Raw genomic sequence first — 19,117 nt, 5'->3', positions numbered from 1 at the left:
TAGATAATGATATATGTTTGCATAGAATATGTAGTATATGTTCGTTAACATTAGCACAAAATATTAATTCGGTATTAATTAAACATTACACCAAGTATATTATATATATTACATAAACGGTAAGACAGCGTTTTTTCGTAAAATACTATGAACCTTTTTACAGATATTAATTAATATTAATTTTAACAGCATTAGGTGTGATTATATATATATATATATATATATATGCATTTCTCGCGTATAATTACCCGAGCGTATTAAAAGTTTGCATGTCGAGTGCAGTGAGAAAATATTCCCGTGTCATTTAGATCATCTTCGTAGAAATCTTTTCTTCAGGAATAAAACCCCCGCGATGGTATTACATTGGGTAAGCACGGGATTCGTAATATTTTGCAAAAAGACTCTACGCGCGCATAGCGGCCGCGGCTGTGCTTTAATATAGGAGATGTTGGACAAACAAAAGCGTAGAGACGCGGACGGAGCGCGGAGTGAATGAGTGAGTACCGGCCAAGCACCGGGATGATGACGGCTGGTGCTGGCGCTGTTGCTACCGTGGCCGCTCTTATCCGTAGAAAGTAGAGAAGGTTGGAGGTGGAGGTTCTCGGACCGAAAAGGGAACCCGGGTGTGGGGTGGCGTCGGGAGTGAAACGCGAAGGTGGAGGAAGAGGTTGGAGGAGGTGGCACGGCCGCATGTAGCCCCAGCGCGTTAAGCACCGCTTGGCTTGGTTTAATTTTCCTGATGTAGGCAGGCGAGATGGTGGGTCCGACCGCCTCGTTCGCCCCTAGGTCACCCCCGTTGCATCACCCCATTGGTACTCTGTGCCAACGCTACCGTTCTAGCTGCTAAGCCCGACTGGTTGGTTCGGAACAGCGTGCGAGAAAGAGAAAGACGAAGACGTATAGGGCGATAGAGGGATATGATCTTTAGAGAGAAAGAGCGAACGAGAAACGAAAGAGAAACAGAGATATGCGATATATATATATATATAATATACAATATATATGTATATATGTGTGTGTGTGTGTGTGTGTGTGTGTGTGGGTAGATGATGAAGGGAGAGAAAGAGGACGAGAGAACGTGGGAGCTGCCGTTGATGTTCCGCACTTCCACCATCAATGTTTGACGTTGGTAGCCCCAGTTTGGCCGCTTCGAAATGAATCCATCACGTTAAACAATGTAAATGTTAGCCCATCTCAGCATAAAACTAATAACCATCGTTCTCTCTTTTTCGTGCTGCGAGCACGCGGTCTCCGAGGGCCACCAGCTCCTTTTCCTCGTGTTGTTCGCGCCGCGTTCCATCTTCGTCGACGTGGCCTCATTAAAAATCAACACTTGCTCGGGAATGTCTTTAAATGAATCGTATTTTGTCAGTGAAAGCAATTTTTTTCTATGTAATTTACATTTATATCTTTGTATAGGATATATGCTCTTTACTTTTGCATATTTTAATCTAGAGAATAACTTCATTATTTGCAAATGGTATAATTTTTAATATTAAATAAATTAACATTGCGATCGTGAGTGCGATATATAATACGGCTGTTTCTAAACATTAATTAAACCTTATGTTAGCGCTGCATAATTAAATACTCCGGCTTGATTGATATACGGGAATTATGTTGCTTGGCTTTGGATGTGCGATTGATTGTTGGTAATCGATGACGGGATGCGCGTTTCAGTGAAGATGAGCAGAACGAGGAACTAATGAACGAAGTACAGAGGGTCCTCCAGCAGACAGAGGATTCCGACCTCAGTTCCGTCTTCGACAGCGTCTTTATGTCCTTATCCGACACTCTCAACTCTATAAATACTCTCGAAAGTTCCGACCAAACCCCTGAAGATATACCACAAAACACTACCAAACGAACAACATTATCACTCGACACTACACGGTAAAGACATACAAACGTTATGCACCTTATAATTGCATTAGAAACCAACATAATATATTCGTAATATTGAAGTTATGTCGTAGTTTAGTAGTAGTTGACATGCATGTATCGTACGTAGAATTGTTGGAAAGTATTCACGCGTATTTAATATTGTTCAAAATTTTTGTAAATACTCCATACTTCAAACAAATTGAATTTTGAGATATATTGTTAGCGCATACAAAATAGAACAGCGAAAACGCGTGAGACCTTTCTATTTTTTACTGATTAATCGACTCCGACGATCTCGATTCGCTGAGTCGATTTATCATCGATCAATAATAAGAGTTCGGTTCCATTGAGATCCCGACTTTTGGTTGCACAGGGGCTCCGATAACGGATTGTACCAAACTCCACCCGTGCCACGCGGCACAATGGAGGGTAGTTTCGTGTCGGAGGACCTGTCCTTGACATTGCCCATGGGATACGGGGGCAGAGAATCCGACCAATTGAGCGTGTCGTCATCCTCGAGCGTTGGCGGACCGAGCCCACGGGATCGTCGTTGTTTGCCCAACGATTCCAGCGCTGCTGGGATTTACTTGCCAATGGCACCTCTGTCCAGTTCGCTACACAGTCCTGCTTCCAACAGTAAAGTCTCGGTAAGAATTTCTTAGTAATTTATTAAATTAACATTACGCAGAAAGATTTATGACAGGACATATACATACATATACGCATTCGGTGAAGATGATAAAAAAAATATTCTTGTGTGTATTCTTTTAATTTTGAAAACAAATAAATTGTCTTCCAATATTCGAACGATACAAATTCGCGAGACCGCGAAGAAATGTGTTCGCTTTTTTTTCGCAGCCGACACCGCCCAAGAAACCACCGAGGCGAAATCTTTCGGTGTCCCCGACGCATCTGCAGACACAAATGTCTTTATCCGCTGACAGTTCGGTGGGTCCGAGTAATTACGAATACTTATTCCTAGCGCGCAGCGGGGCGCGTAGTCACATCGATCTCGAGCAGTTGCAAAAACGACGCGAGCAATTGCGACATGTCACTCGAAGCGTGGACCAGTACGTAGAAATGAAATCACGGCTGGTCGGAAATGCCGATGAGAAACGTGATCCCAACGTGGAGCCAGTGGCCATAACGTCTATCTACGAAAATCGACCGATCAAGATGTTGAATCCGCGAAGAAAATTACGCAGACACGCCTACGAGAGTTACGAACCAGAGAGCAGCCCGTGCACCGACAAGTCACCCTGCAGTGACGGCGACGCAGCTATTCAGGAACAAACGTTCGTGTCGAATGCCTTTCTCACCCTGAAGTCTTCCCAGGAAAGTCTCCTCGACGAGAAGCGCGAAATCATGGACGGACAGTCCGTGCCGGAGAATCGCGAAGCCACCGACAAACGTCTCAAACGCGTGCAAATGATGCTACCGACCAGTCCCACGCATTACGTTCAACCACCAACTCCCGATCATCCACCACCGTCCGCTATGCAAGCGGAAAAGTCTATTCATGAGCGCATTCGTCCACTCAGCCAGGTAAATACTAATTATCCTATTACTCATTATTATTCCACGCAAGGTCGGCAGGTTGGCGCACGTACGACGCAAGAAAGATAGGGGATAATTAATGACATGTTATTAGCAGCGCATAATCGCTGCTACATCTTATTACAATCTTCCGTGAAGTAACATATATAATTTTCGAATTTCATCCGTGCTTTTTGCAAAGAAAGATTTTGCTATTTTTCTAATATAGAGGATCTCTACAGAAGGATTCTTCGAAAAAATTGTAATTTCCATATAATAAAGTTGTCTCAGGAAAATCATAGGTTGACGAGTTATAAATCGACGATTTTTAAGCAACTAATATATCGTTTCCAATCCTTGCATTAACTCGGGTGAGGGTGTATGAGCAAGATTCTCAATTTCCCGCGAGAATTCCGCAGTTCGTTTCAAACGACAGGCAAATGGAAGCGTTTCTGCGATTTGTCGCGCGGTACTCGGCGAAGCGTGCAACGTCGGCGTTCAATTTTGCATCCTCGGCTGCTCCTTGGAAGTACGGCAGGAGACGTTTATATGTATATCCGTTTCATATGTCAGGAATACCAAGATATAGTTCCACCGGTGTGCGTCAGATTGCAGGAGATTCCGAATTACACTCGATGGTTTAGCCAGGAGAAGCCGCGGATATATGTAAATCTTGAAAATATTCGTCGAACAGTTGGAACAGCTGTCCTTTAAGTCGCTCGTCGTGGCACAAGTACTCGGCAATATATGCGCGCTCTTGCTAAGGAACGTCATTAACGCTCTCACTTGACCCGGTGTCTTGGACAGTAGATAAGCAGTCAACATGGCGTCTTACCAGGTTACGTTTAATATACAAGCTGTGTTTGATCTGTGATGCGATTTACAAGGAGTCGATCTGCCTCGCTTCCATCGCCTTCGGCCTGTCTCGCTCGTTTGCTACCGTTTGCGCGTCGCTCTATGATCGTTCTGCTGTGAGACCGACTACGTTCAGTTCCCATCCACAGCAAATGGATATCCATAGCACACCGCACAGCTTCCAACACACTCCTGCTTCTCTCTCTCTCTCTCCTCTCTCTCTCTCTTTCTCTCCTTTCCACGATATCTCTCCGCCATCCATCGCGGCTTCTCTCTGCCGTTCCCTATATGCATTCGCAATCCGTGTCTTTCAGTCGGGTATACACGCTTGACGAAATATCTCACAGTGAATATATCCGGAAAGGAGTCCGCGAAAGGAGCGAACGCGGCAAAGACGGTGAGCTCCTGTGCTACCGTATAACATTACTTGTTTGAGAAGTGATCGATCTCTTCATCATGCGGATCATTTATTTTGTAGACATGTATATATTTTTTTACGGCACGCTTCATACATTTTTTCTAGTATTTGATGATCGTAAATTCTTTGTATTTGTTAAGGATGATTTTATACGCGTGTATTTTCTGTTTCTAAATTTAAATTCATTTTAAAATTGTAAGTCGATTTAGCGGTATTAAGTATATAACATGTATATGCAGAAAATTGAAAAGAAATTCGGAGAACTCAGAATTAACTATATCGCTTGATTTAAGCAAGCCACTATATACATACACACACACACACACACACACACACACACATATATATATATATATATATATATATATCCCGCTACATCATTTGTCGAATCTCGCGATATATTCGAGTAGCATATTCTCAATTCCTCGAGCGGTTGATATGATTCGATGACGGGGATCGAACGGCATCCGAAGACAGCATAGGTCTCCGTGAATCTATCGAAGAACGTGAGGAAGGACGAAGAGACGGGAGAACCATCCGTCTACGGATGGTTGCTTCTCACCCGTCAACTTCCGCGAATCCAGTAGAGCGGCAGAATGCAAGATGCCGACACCCTTTGAATAATGAAGCCCTCGGCTTCTATGCCTGTCTGACTTCGCCTCACGAACGCTCGTTCTCCGTTGCCATAGAGGAGAGAGAAATTCGCGAATTTGTAGCGACGGTTTCCGGCTGTCTCCTCGAGACGCTCTCGGCATTTTACAGATGATACCGCGAGCGTCTGTCGAGCCTCTGACATCAAATTTTAATTGCGTTAGAGCCTTTCTAGAACGGCGCGATGAAATAGCGGGTTGCCGTCTCGCAGTTTACACTTAGTAAATCAAAACGCGAAATCTCTTTGAGCGGCGTAACGCAATTCTCGGTGGTTTATACGCGTTTGCTATTAAATATAAGAGGCGTTACGTTGACCGTTTTGATTACAGAGCTTTTGCTATTAATATCACAACATTATAAAAATACATACGCGTATGTATGTATGAGCGATCTGTATCGACTGAATCGAATTGTGACTTTAATTGTTTCAGTATTGAGGCTATTCACACACATACACACATACACATGTACACAATCTTTCATCTTTTTTTTTATAATAAAAATTATTTTTTGCATATAAAATAATTCCGATGCATCTGTAGTTGCATCAACAGTTGCAGCAACAATTCTCTGCGGATCATAAAATTCCAGAGTGCTGGAAAAAATCGTATTATATTTGTCATTTATAACTCGCCGTCAGCAGAATCGAAAGAATTAATGTCAAAAGGTATAGATTTTTATTCGAATAAATAAATATGCTTTAGGTTGACCACGCGTATTTATTTTCCCTCCGATTTACATGGCATATTTCTCGCGTGCCTGCGCGCGCGGACGTTTCGTTTCAATAAATTTTCATCGCGATAGGATTGGCTTCATTTTTCGTGCGCTTTGCTAACGCGGCGCGACGCAACTCATGGGGGAGGGAGGTGGGGAATTTTTATATCGACTGTAAATATCCGTATATAAAATACGAATGTTGACAATTTCGCGATAACGGTGATACGCGCAGAGTAATAGCGGTCGCGGGCAAATTGTAAAACGCAACTGTCATAAATCCAACAACATGATCAGCACGACATGATAGACGGCAGATATTCGACGCTCGGAAATCGAGGAGCGTTGAAATACCATTTCTCGCAGTATTTATTTATTTACGCGAAATACTGCGCGAACATTTTTTTAGGCGAGGAGTCGCGCGCTTCTTTCTCAAATGGCGCTGATTTGTCACAAATAGGTGTACAAGCGAAGATCTCGCGACATGGAGACGGAAACAGATGAGGATCTGCTGCAGTTTCCCACCGCTGGATCACTGGACGCGTCAAGCGGTTCGCTATCCAGCGTATCTCTGTCCGACAAGAGCATGTCCACGGACAATGTCGAGGAATACTTCGGTGACGTGCCGTTCGCAGGTAAACAGCAACGCACGCTTGGCTGCACCGCATGACGCTTCTTTCTGCCCACGTGTACATGCATAACCGTTGTGTTACGTTTCTGTCTTTTTATCGTCTGCCTCAAAAACCGCTAGTGCGACGATTGGGACGTTTCCGGGGTCACGCACTCTAGAGCAAGTTTCTCGACCTCTCTCGTTTAAATATACGATATACGATGTGTCACTCATTCGTATCGTATTGTTGCGGTCAAAACAGCGGAAAACTATGAGGCGAATTGTACATATACATATGTATAGTGATATTTAAAAAATTCGTGATGTTGATATATATTTTGCAATCATTTACATATATATACATATTAAGTTGTTTTCGTCTTGACTCATTGTTATTGATATTAATATATATTTATGAAGTCCGTGTGAAAGCAGGGTAGCATCTTTATGAGAGAGATTTTATCGTTACATGAAAGATTCTGAAATATTATAACGTATTTATGCAGGCCTTATTTTTATCCGCCTAATAAAATATAAAATAAGCAGCTGGTCTTTCTGCGTGATAATATATAATATATGTCTAAGAGATTATTAGAGCATTGTATACATAATGCTTGCATTTAAAATTTATTCTATTGCTTAGTATATCTATAGCTGAATTATCTGAAACTATATATAAAACTGTCTTACATTATCAGAAAAATTGAATAATAAGAAGACTTTTCATAAGAGACTTTGCATATCATATGCAAACTATGACATACATATGTATCAGAATTATTCGCATGCCTGTGTCCCTATGATATTTAATCAACACAAAAAATATTTATATTTTTATTATCCTTTCAAAAAACATTTTATTATACACTCGCCCTTTTGCAATATGCACCTAAAAAAACTTTCCGTGTGTTTTATTTCCAAAAGAATAAATAAATTACACAGAATGAATTTCTCCCTAAAAGAAAAAAAAACATTTCATATATGCGCGAGGTAAATCTTTGGTTTGATCAAACTGGATAGATTTTAGTGTCAGGAACAAGATTAAATCTTATTGGTCGTGTAACAATTCGAAAGCAATTCTATTTTTATTAAAACTTTCATTATCTTTCTTTGAATTTAAGTGATATTAATTTAAAATATTAGTCGATCTGTGCATCTATTCTTCAAAATGGTTGCAGTCTTCCTATGGTAAGATAAATTTGTAATACAAATCTGTCGAATCTGGATTTCAATCTTTGCCGACGCAAAGCGAAAGACGTGCTGTGAAAGCACAATCGTTGCACAAAAAAAAGCTAACGATCTGAGTTCGTTATTCGGGTTAAAAAAAAATTCGGTGCTCTCGGTTATCGATGGTTATTCCTGGCTAATCTAATGGATTAAGCAGAGTCCTTCGTAGCGAACGACAATTTGTAAAAATTCCGGAAACAGAGTGTTAGCTTCGCGTTCGTCGTGTAGAAATGTTAGAAGTATTAGGAATTTTCCATTTGTTTTATTATTAGAGAATAAATAGTTCCTTTTAGATTAGTATATTATTTTTTGTTGCAAATGCCATTTTTTGTGATGTACCTACATATCGGCAATATTATATACATATCTTCATTTTATCTTCTTGCAAAAGTGTATAGAAGACGACTTAGATTTCGATCGTTACTTTTTTGACATAACTGTAAGTATCATAATCAGTAAATATATCATAGCCAGTTTTTTTTAGAATCGTCGTCACAAATAAAATGATAAGATATTTGATAATTCCACAGAAATGTTAATATTACATAACAAAGTTCGTATATTATTTCATGGTCTCTTAGAAATAAATAACTGATATACATACTCATATATATATATATATATATATATATATGCGTGTTTATATATATCTTCTTTCTAATATTATACATATATACAAGATTCAAATACAATATATTCAAAAATGCTCGCTGTAACACATTGCTAAAAATGAATATTATATTTCTCTTCCACTTTAAAAGTAACTTATAATACTATACAAATATTAATATATATTAATATATAAAATAATATTTGCATACATGATTTTTATTTTTATTGTACATAAATTAATTAATTGCAGCATATATGATACAAACATGTATTTATTCACTTTAAACGTGAATAACTGTGCAGTTATTAATTGCACAGTTAACACATACGCACACAAATTAAACTTATTGTGATCAGTTTTGTGATCTTCTAATTCGAAAATATATTTAGAAGAAGCTAAAATAAAATAGGATTGTCGTATGACGCATTAAATTTGATGTCTGATAATAGAATATCTTATTTTGCGATTAATATTTTATTTTGCGTCAAAATGCTTCGTCTAAATACATTAATAAGGTTTAACGTCTGTCTATACATATACATATAAAAATTATATAAATATGCGGGAAATATATTTACATTGTAAATTTAAGAAATTATAGTGCATTATAATATCTTTGATGTGCTAATAAACGTTATGCTGCTATTGTATGCGATGTCTTGAGTCATTTTGTCGCTTGTCTCTCCTCTGAGCTTTCGCAAAAAACTTTTAAGTTCTTAATGATATTGTAGCAGTTTTTGCAAATACTTATTGGTTTTTTATTTATTATTATTTTTATTTTGATATATATGTAAAATGATATATAAAATGATGGAATAATTGGAAGAATATAATTTATAATACTTAACTCTTTTTTTATATTTCAAGATTTTCGAGCAGGATAAATTTTCATTCCCAATAAGAAGATAGCTTAAAAAATTATTCTCTCAAATAATAAATTTATCATTATTTTTATTACAAGAAATTACGTTTGTAATTTTTGGGTATATATGTATAAATGTAATATGTGTAAAATAATTAATATGTATAAGAACTCCACATTTTTATATTACAATTTTTATGGTAAGTTCCTAGCACTATGATATTTGAATTTGATATTTGAATTTCTAGCACTTATAATATTTGATATTTGAACTGTCACTTTTGATCAATTTTCAATTATATAATGCAATGACGTTTTCAGATTATGTATATAAGAGGTAGAAATAACGACGTTTATTAATTATGTTTGACAAAGGAAATGTCACATTACGCAAAGAATCGCGTTCGTATATACTTTATATGTGCATGTTTTGCGATTTCATTGTTTAACTTCTGTAGATGCATATTTTATTTTTGAATATTTAATGTGATTTTTAGTGATCAGTTGCGTAATAGTCTTATACATTACATAAGACAGTTAGCGAGACATGAGAGTACGCAAAAAATAAAAGTATAGTATATATTTTAATAAAGATAAGTCAAAATTGAAGAAAGGTGAGTCCATAAATGATATATGTTGTTTATTACACTTATTTTATAACAAATTGTAGAGTTTATATATATGAATTTTATTTTATAAAATTATATCAATTTTTTTAAAATAACTTTTTATTGATATAATGCATCTTCTATGACGTTTAGATAAATGATAACGTATCAAATACATTTTTTGATACATTATCAACACGACTTGATAAAGTCGAACTTGGTTCTTATCAAAATTCTATCAAGTGACTCAATTGCCGTAGGTTATAGCTCTATTAAAAAATATATTTAGAAGCAGCATTACAACACGAATTGCGTGACTGATGGCTGGAAAATGGATAGTTAATACATTGCTTACCTAAGCCGACGACATGACATCCGGTAGGGTACGCATTACAAGTGAATACAAGCTGACCATGCGTTTCCAACGATGTTAACTCGCAAGATACATATTACGTCGATATATACATATATAATCATTTTACATGTGGTAGTTTAAAACGCCAGGAGAAATGAATTTAATATTAATCATTTGAATTGTTCTAAATTTTTCTACTTTTCTTTTTTAAATTAAAATTATTTTCGTGGCTTATCAAACAAAAATATTTTTCATAATGTTTCTTTTTGCAATTAATAAGATGTTATGTGTAATCATTTATTTTACAATAAAAATATATTCAGTGTATGCTTTTTGTCAGCATAACAAATAACAGTAAGCAAAAATAATGAAAGTTGAACGATTTCAAGTATATCAGAAAATAAAACTATGTATCATCGGTTTCGTATAAGTGAAGATTAATGTAAAATCATTGTTATTTATTTTACAGTGAGAAAATAACAGAACTAGACAAAACAGAAATAGACTTTTAGACAGCTAGTTAATTTTTTCATTGTGCTCCGTTTACGATCGTAACGGAAAGTATACTATGTGGTTTGCCTTTGTCGTTGGATCAGGAAAAACAATAAACTTCATGCGCGAAATGATAGAGTCCTTTTGCGCGATTATGGATTTAGCGCTGCGAAAATAAGCCACCATTGTTCAAGAATAACCGACTTTCCGTTTGTGACCCTGTTTGCCATGTGATAGCGCGATACATTCGATAACGTTCAATGTCTGTCCCGCTTCTCGTCGCCACGTGAAGAAACGATAGCTATTAGGGTCAAATTTTTTTACCTGTGAAAAATTATGTTGACATAATAAGCTACATGTATGCAACAAATCACTTTCTACCGGACGCTACAAAAGGTCATACTTCATTAGTTACGTTCACTCGTCATTGGCAATTTTATAAATGATGGATGTTGCGTATTTTGCCATTAGTGACGCTTTCCATTCGACAATGAATGTCTCGTTCATTGAACCGATGATTATCCCGTAATAGTTATATTAAAACTTGCATCACCTAATTTAAATCACGATTAATCGATATTATATTGCAACAAATAATAATATTTTGAGAGCTGTATATACATATATATATTTTTTAAAAATATTTTATTAAACATTATAAAACATTAAAAAAAATAAATCTAAGAAAAAAATAATTTGAAAATAAAAGAATATATTTTTATAACATATCTCATATTTTCAGTGCATTTAAAGTTTTAACGATTTAACAGAAAATATGCTTCTAATAGAAAAAGCAGTGTTTCTTTAAAAATCTTAATGATTATCACAACAATCTTCGATGCTAATAAAGTCATTTTTGATAGATGTCACAAACAAGGTCAATGTTTCTGTGTTTGTTCTGCTGCTATCGTTAACGTGTCAACCATATCGCGCGTTTAGTAATAACGGTGACTCGTATCCAGGAAAAAATACTTCGCTTGGTTTATTTCTCGGCAGCAGCGCTTGACCGCTGCAATGTGTGCGTGTGAGCCACATTATGACATCACGCAGGAATGTGTGGATCGTGGGATGTGACTCACGCGATATCAAGTCGCTTCGCTCTTTTGGCGGTAACGTTTCGGTTCGAAGCGATCTCTCGTCGCGCTAAGAACTCACGATTAATCCGGCTGTACCAAGTGAATATACTCGTAATTGCAGTGGTAAGCATTTCGCGGTGTAGTCATCAGCAAGTACATAAGTGGGACACCGAAAAGTTATCTTGCGGCCTTAATCTGCGATTTGCCAATCGGTAATTAGCTTCTCCGTTACGTAAAATTTCCCGTCGCTCGTGTATGATTTTCTGATAAGTGTCGTGATTTTGAAAAGTTTACATGTGTGTATATATGTATGTGTATGTATACGATTCATTATGTAAAGGGAAAATTTAGGGCGCGATAATTATCAACGTTTGTGTATCTCTCTTTTCAGATTAATACGTGTGATTGAAGTTATTCAGAAGATGAGAATTTAAGTCCGCGACTCTCTTAATTACGGTGGGAAAAGAGCGAGTTTTTCGCGTCTATACATAATACGCAGCACTTTAGTCATGCTGTAGTGTTTCATGCTGTATTAGTCATGACCTCTAAGAAGTCTCCTAGAAAAAGGATTAATGAACTTGTTGACTGCTCGGCACCAACAATCGCTTACGGTAGACAATGATTTATTGTATGACAATTTGAAAATGCCTTAATATTATATTCAAAATACATCTTCATATTATTATATTATAAACTCTCTGACATTAAATATTTAATAAGAATATATTAATACGCATATTTCAATTTCAAATAACATGAAACTTAGTCATAGGAGACATTGACATGATGATACATATAAAATAATTAAATGCATTAAAATTATTAAATGCGCGAATATATGGGGATATACATAACTGCTTTATTGTATCTAAATCTCAACTGTATTTTCTATTCTATTACAACAATAATTAGATTTAATTAAAACTTGATAGATCTTTGTTGTTTATAAAAGTACATGTATCTAATATATCAGTATTTATTGCTGATTTATCTTGATTTTTTTTCGCTAAAGTTTATAATTAGTATGCTTAATGAAATTTGTGATTTACTAAATATCACTAATATAGAACAAATTTAGTTGAAATATGAATAAAAATCTTTGATTTGCATACAATGTTCACCTTTTGCGGATATTTCATCTAAAAATATTTAGCTGACAAATGATTTGTTCGTGAAAACGTGAAGGAATCTGAGTTGTCATGTGCTCATTAATATATCAAGTCATACGTAAAAACAAAAGCTTATATTTAATAATTACTAAAATATTATTTTTTTTACTCAAATTAATTGCTGTAAACTATTTCGGCCATTTAAAAAAATACACGGTTACTATTAACTATACGAATACAATCAGGTCCGTTTCGACATGTCACGTCCGCATCGTGAACATATTTCAGCAAGGCAGGTCATGTCCATCAAATGTCGATAGTCGATGGAAATCCCTGTAAGAGTCCCTGTTTCCGGCGCTTCAAATCGCAATAGTCGTGCAGTTAGTTTCATTATTTCGAAAAGAGATTTCTTTTTTTTTAATCTGTGAATTTGACAGAACTATCGCGTATTTCTCTCCGAATACGTTTACACTGTATAAAATGATCAGAAAAAATTGATTATTATATTCAATTATCATATCGGGGAATTGTGAAATTATTATCACAAAAAAACAATAATGCAGTTAAAAAGTCAGAGATAAAATAATATGGTAAATTCTTTGGATCGACTAACTGTAAAACACTTTGATAAACTAATTTACAATGAATAAAAATAATTTTCTGAGTTTAGTATTCTCTTGGAATACCATCGGAATACATCTGCATGAAAATAAATATTTCCGGCAAATTCGCGCTGCGTGTCTGCATCCATAATAAAGGCACCAGATGAATGATCGAGTTCTGGTGGTAGGGAGGCAAGGTCGAAGAGGTCCTTACCCCACCACTAACAAGTGCGGCGAATGTCGCGTTTTGGCTCGGAGTCCCAGAGAATGATAGTCCCATCTCTGAGGTCATCTTTCCATGTTGCCAACGCGCTGGGCCGTTGCACCAACACGAACATTACGGTCCCGCTCTTGGTTTGGTTCTCCTTCTTTTTTTCTCCTCACGGGTTCCTCCTCTGCGCGCTTTCTCTCCCGAGTATATTATTGTCAGACGGGAGTGTATGTGCGGGTGGCGGAGGACCGAGGTCCGGTCCTCGTCTCCTTTCCCGCCGCCTTTTACGCTGCCACCACTACCGCTACCATCACGACCACCTCCTCCTCGTGGATTTAACACGTTCGAATTAGTCGTCTCGTTAACCAGACTCGTGACACACCGAGAAGTCCAACGCATACACATCGCTTGACCGATTTACTATAATCGACACAAAGTGTCGCTAGCAAGTCCAAAAGTGCGTGCGGTTCCAAACGGTGTACCATATATATAACAGTGCCGCGTGGAAAGACTCGACGATTTTACACTTTGACATCATCGGCACGATGGATTCCCATGCGCTGAGCAAGCCGGTCGACGACCATTAGATGGCCTTGAGCAGGTCAGTCGACCTGATCGCAGTCGATTTCTAGTGAATTAAGCTATATACCTGTTGACGTTTACGATCCAAGGCATCAATCCGGAGCAGAGTTTGCGCACTTTATCGCGTGCACCAAATACGAGTTGAAGAGAACAGCGAACTGAAACAGCGAAGTCTCTAACGCGCGTTTCGAGGCGGAAGATACCGCCAACGACCGGTCGGGTGATTAACTTCGGAGCACGTTCGTTGTCGTGAATTTCCAGACGACGAAGTTTTAGTCGGAATCCCGAAACTTGTTTGGAATTCGTCGCCGTTTCAAAAGCGGCGCGGTGCTCACGTGCTCGTGAAAGACGGTGGCGGGAGACGATCGTGATCGCGAGCGATCGAACAGCCGGATCGTTTCCTCAGTGTCGCGCTGATCGATCGGACAGGTGGATCGTGCAACGCGAAGCCGTACCGTCAGGAAGCCTGCTCGCTGGATGATCGTTCGTTCGTCGGTTGGTCAAAGCGAGAGGATTCTCCGAGGGGCGTATGTGCTTTAAAGAGAAAGGGACACGCGTGTGTTGAGGTTTATTTGATACGAAAGAGAAAGACCACGTTGAGGGACGAGGAATGGACATCAAGCAGCGTCTGAAATAGGGGGACAGTGGTGGACTCTTGTGTCTGTGTCTGGGTATGTACTTCCTGTGTATGTGTATATCCGAGCCACGTGAATTTGTATGCGTGTCCGCTCTGTCATGCCGCGTGCACTCCGCAGAACACTATGTGTCCAAAGTTCCTGACGTGCCTAGCAAGAAGCGCGATACTTGTTGCTCGTTACGTTGCTTGATGTTATAATAGTATAGTACATCCTCGGCGATTGCATCACGAAAGTCTAATCGAAGAGAAAAATTTAAAATCAGTTTATCACCGGAAGCAAAGTTTTTTTTAGTTTGTACTTGTTAAGATATCAGACAGTTCATTACAATGAGTAGAATATATGTAGTTTTAAAACTGGGTTCCTTATTTATAAAAGTATATATAATAGTCACATTATGCTGTTTAATATTTACATAACAGTATTGTCTTATTGGCATCTTCTTAATTTTTAATATTACCATTTTTCGAATGACATATGAAAGTGCAACGATTCAATTTCACTTGATTTCACTTTGAGAAATTGTTTCAATTCTATTTAGAGATCCGAGTGTGTACACTCATCTATCTTCTCTATATAGAATGGGTGTGCATACAAAAAAAAAGAGAAAGGTAGACAAAGAAATTGCTTCACATGGTAGATATGCTCATTTAACTCAATGATCTTGAAAATAATTCAATACGCACATTAATAACATACTTACATTTGAATTTAATGAAATTATATATTTAGCTATTTGCGCACAAATTAAGGGATTTTCGCTGAGTGTTATTCGCCTCGTTTATTTTAGAATCGCGATTCTGTTATTCTTAGTGGGCATTCTATCTTTAGTTCTGGCACATGTCTTGCTACAAGTGTTACGTTATAACCCCAACTTACAAGTATTAGATACATGTGATATTGAGAACAAAGCAGCAGGAATTATGTCACAGCAGAAATATGAGCCGTTCTATTTTTTACTAATTTATATCCACACATATTATATTTATAATCACTGGTAAAAATTCCAGCGTACGCTATATTTCGGTAAAACAATATAATTTTGCATGTTTTTTCACGGTTGAGGAAAAATATTTTACCAGTCAAACATGTGTGCCACGCATTATTGTTTCAAAATTCTGCTTTCATTGTTTAATTAATACGATGTAAAATAATGCTGCCGTGTAGGATGTATATAAAAACAAAAGTTAGATGCATCGCATGAACAAAGCGAGTCTCGCTGCTGTTATCTACATAAAATAATAGCAAATTGAGCTAATAAATTTTGATCGATAAATCTTTGACTTAAATATTTGAGATAATTATTTAATACATTTTGATTCAATGTGAAATATATAAATATAGAGAGATGGAAACATGACGTATGTTTTAGAGAGAGAAGAGTTTTATGTATATTTGCTTTTTAATAAAAAAATCTAATATAAAGAAAGAAAAATTGCGCGTCAAATTTAAAACGATAAAATATTTTTAGATCGTCTATTCTCGCGAAATTTCCATCATGAATAATTGAATAGAGCGATATGAGGAAGGAAACCATTAAAGGTTCCCAGTCAAATCCGCATTAATAGCGGGCATCATTCTCATTCAGCACTCGTTCACTTTAGCATTAACACTTCCTATAACGAAGGTCTTCCACGAAATGATTTTGCGCGTTACATTCGTCTCAATGTCAATAGCATCGAATGCAATAATACATTGGCTGAAAAGTTTCGAAGTTAATTAGTGATTACTGTGTAATCGGCGGTTAACACCCAAAGAAGCGATATGGCAATCGCTAGCGATGAGGCACGCCTCTTGTTTGATGTAGATAATGATTATCTTCGAAAGTATTATTCCTTGAAAAATAATTTTAGACAGCATAATAAACGCAGACAGAGAATCTGTAAATAATAATTATTAATATTACATATAATATTTTTTTTATTAAATATTTTTGTAATTAATTTAATTATAAGATATTTTATACGTGAAATAATCTTTAAGTTTTTAATAATTTGAAAGAAATGTTAAATACATTTTTTTACTTATTATACATATAGAAATATAAAACAACTCAATGAATACAATATAGACTAAAGCATAAAAACACACTATATGGAATTACAAAAGAATATTTTCTATTATAATTTCAAACGAACTCTCTCATTGTATTCTGGCGATATGCAAGGTCAGCAATTATCTACTGAAACCGCTATCTCTTACATAGATTGCTTCTATTACGAGTAACGATTTCACAAGAGTTGTAATTCAGAATTCGTCGCACCTACGGCCAATTGAATTTAATTGATCATGAATTTAATTCAACCTAAATAGTTATACTCTCTGATGTAAGGCAATATTATTGTTCCTCGGCAATAGAAATGATAATATTGCCTTTGTGTGGTCTTATAAGGAGAATAATAGTAATATTAGGAAGTTTCTTTGTTACTTAATAAAGAAAATAAATTAGTAGATAATATTACTAAGAACTAGATAAAGACCGAAATAATTTATAGATAATGACGCGATTTTTTTACGATCTGTAAAATTTCGTCCATGACTAAGTAGTGTTAAAAAATCTTTTTCTTCCAAAATTTATTCCAATATAAATGTTGACATAATGAAACAACGTACCGTTAAAATATCATGAGAAAACCGGTTCCTAATAAATTGCTATAAAATTGTAATTGATGTATATATGTCGTTTTAGAATTTTTTAAATGAATACTATACTATTTGTAACCTGCCAAGATTTATTTAGGCAAAAGTTCGGTTAATAATTCTCTATCTGATGACTTGTAGGATTGGGTTTATTGTGAATTTTAATAACTCCTCCGAGAGACGATCTAATAGCGCGCGGATAGATTCGAAAAATTTAACGGCGCATAATTTACGAGCCGTTTAACGGTCATACATTTTTAATATCCACTGAAATCTAAATCCGCCTTTCTTTTCTCAACAAAATCCGGGAACTCGCGCGGCATACGCACTTATTTACGCAAGAATTACTTTAATGCTTATAGTCTACAAGAATTATAGCATCGCAGATTTTCCTTCTGCTTTAGTAGAAAATCTTGACGACGAGAAAAAGAATTAAAATGAACAGACATTACATATAACGTTCTATTAATTATTAATTATCGTGATTGAGGCACAAGAATTTTATGAAGGCGTATTATGAAATATAATCGAAGATTGATTTTCTAGTCGCCTATGTAATATGTGAAATTTATAATTGTGTTGTAAAACAATAATAATAATAAACTTTAATCGTTAAATTTATTTCGCTATAATGTGATAATTTAAGTAGTCCAAGGACAGATTAAAAAAACTTCTAAGAATACAATTGTCAAGCTTAACTGGTCATATTTTGCCGACCATGACAGTTTTCAGATATTTTTAAACGTTTTTTTAAAACAAAAAATTAAAAGAATTTTTATTCACGTTTCCAATTGTCTTGAAGATATTTAGCCGTCACACTTTGAAAATGAATAGATATATCAGTGAAATAAATTTCTCAAGCGGTAACTAAAAAGAATGAGCAGCGAAAGCTGGAAAGATGAGAATTTATGTAGTAATTTGTGTATATGACTTGTGATAACTACCTACATATAATATAACATGACTATGTATATTTGTATGTGTGACTGAAGAGCAGCAGCGGTAAGCAGACGACGCCCTTCGTGATGGAGCTTTAATTAAAATTACGTACATTTGCCTCTCGTGACGTGTATACTCTCTCTCTCCCCTTCTTCTCGCTTCTATTTAATATTTTTATGAGCTTTTCATTATGGACGCGCGTGTATATGCTTCCGTGTATCTTGTATACGCGTCTCCTGGCGAATCTATTTTCGCACTCTCGGAAGAGTAGAAGATATCTCTGAATTAAAACTCGCGACGACGGGTTAAATTGGGGCTTTTTTCTCCTATATTTTACTAATGAATCCTCGTTTACAGAATACGTATCGATTGTCATGAACAATGGTTTTTGAAGGATTTACTTCGCGAACTTGTAACAAGCATTTTTTTTATGCGAGATATATGCGTGCAACTGTGATAAATGAGCGAAGGACCGGGAAAAGAAAGAAACGAGAAAAG

General features: G+C 36.4%; 1 protein-coding gene across 2 annotated transcripts in view; it reads left to right on the top strand.

Annotated features, from left to right (window-relative positions):
- The window catches only part of LOC114933099 (ankyrin repeat and sterile alpha motif domain-containing protein 1B), a 46,527-nt gene that overhangs the window by 13,577 nt on the left and 13,833 nt on the right, over positions 1–19,117 (top strand). The window contains exons 8-11 of one of the 2 annotated variants that reach the window (XM_029305560.2): positions 1,681–1,893; positions 2,258–2,531; positions 2,743–3,429; positions 6,519–6,693. In XM_029305560.2, coding sequence (XP_029161393.1) covers positions 1,681–1,893; positions 2,258–2,531; positions 2,743–3,429; positions 6,519–6,693 — 1,349 coding nt within the window. The remainder of the gene's footprint in view (positions 1–1,680; positions 1,894–2,257; positions 2,532–2,742; positions 3,430–6,518; positions 6,694–19,117) is intronic. The other variant, XM_029305561.2, reaches the window with a different exon arrangement.

This window comes from Nylanderia fulva, unplaced genomic scaffold (genome assembly GCF_048542155.1).
Source record: "Nylanderia fulva isolate GAGA-0341 unplaced genomic scaffold, ASM4854215v1 Scaffold29, whole genome shotgun sequence".
NCBI classification, from domain to species: domain Eukaryota; kingdom Metazoa; phylum Arthropoda; class Insecta; order Hymenoptera; family Formicidae; genus Nylanderia; species Nylanderia fulva.
The sequence above is the reverse complement of the archived record's forward strand: the minus strand, read 5'-3'. Positions and strand labels throughout refer to the sequence as shown.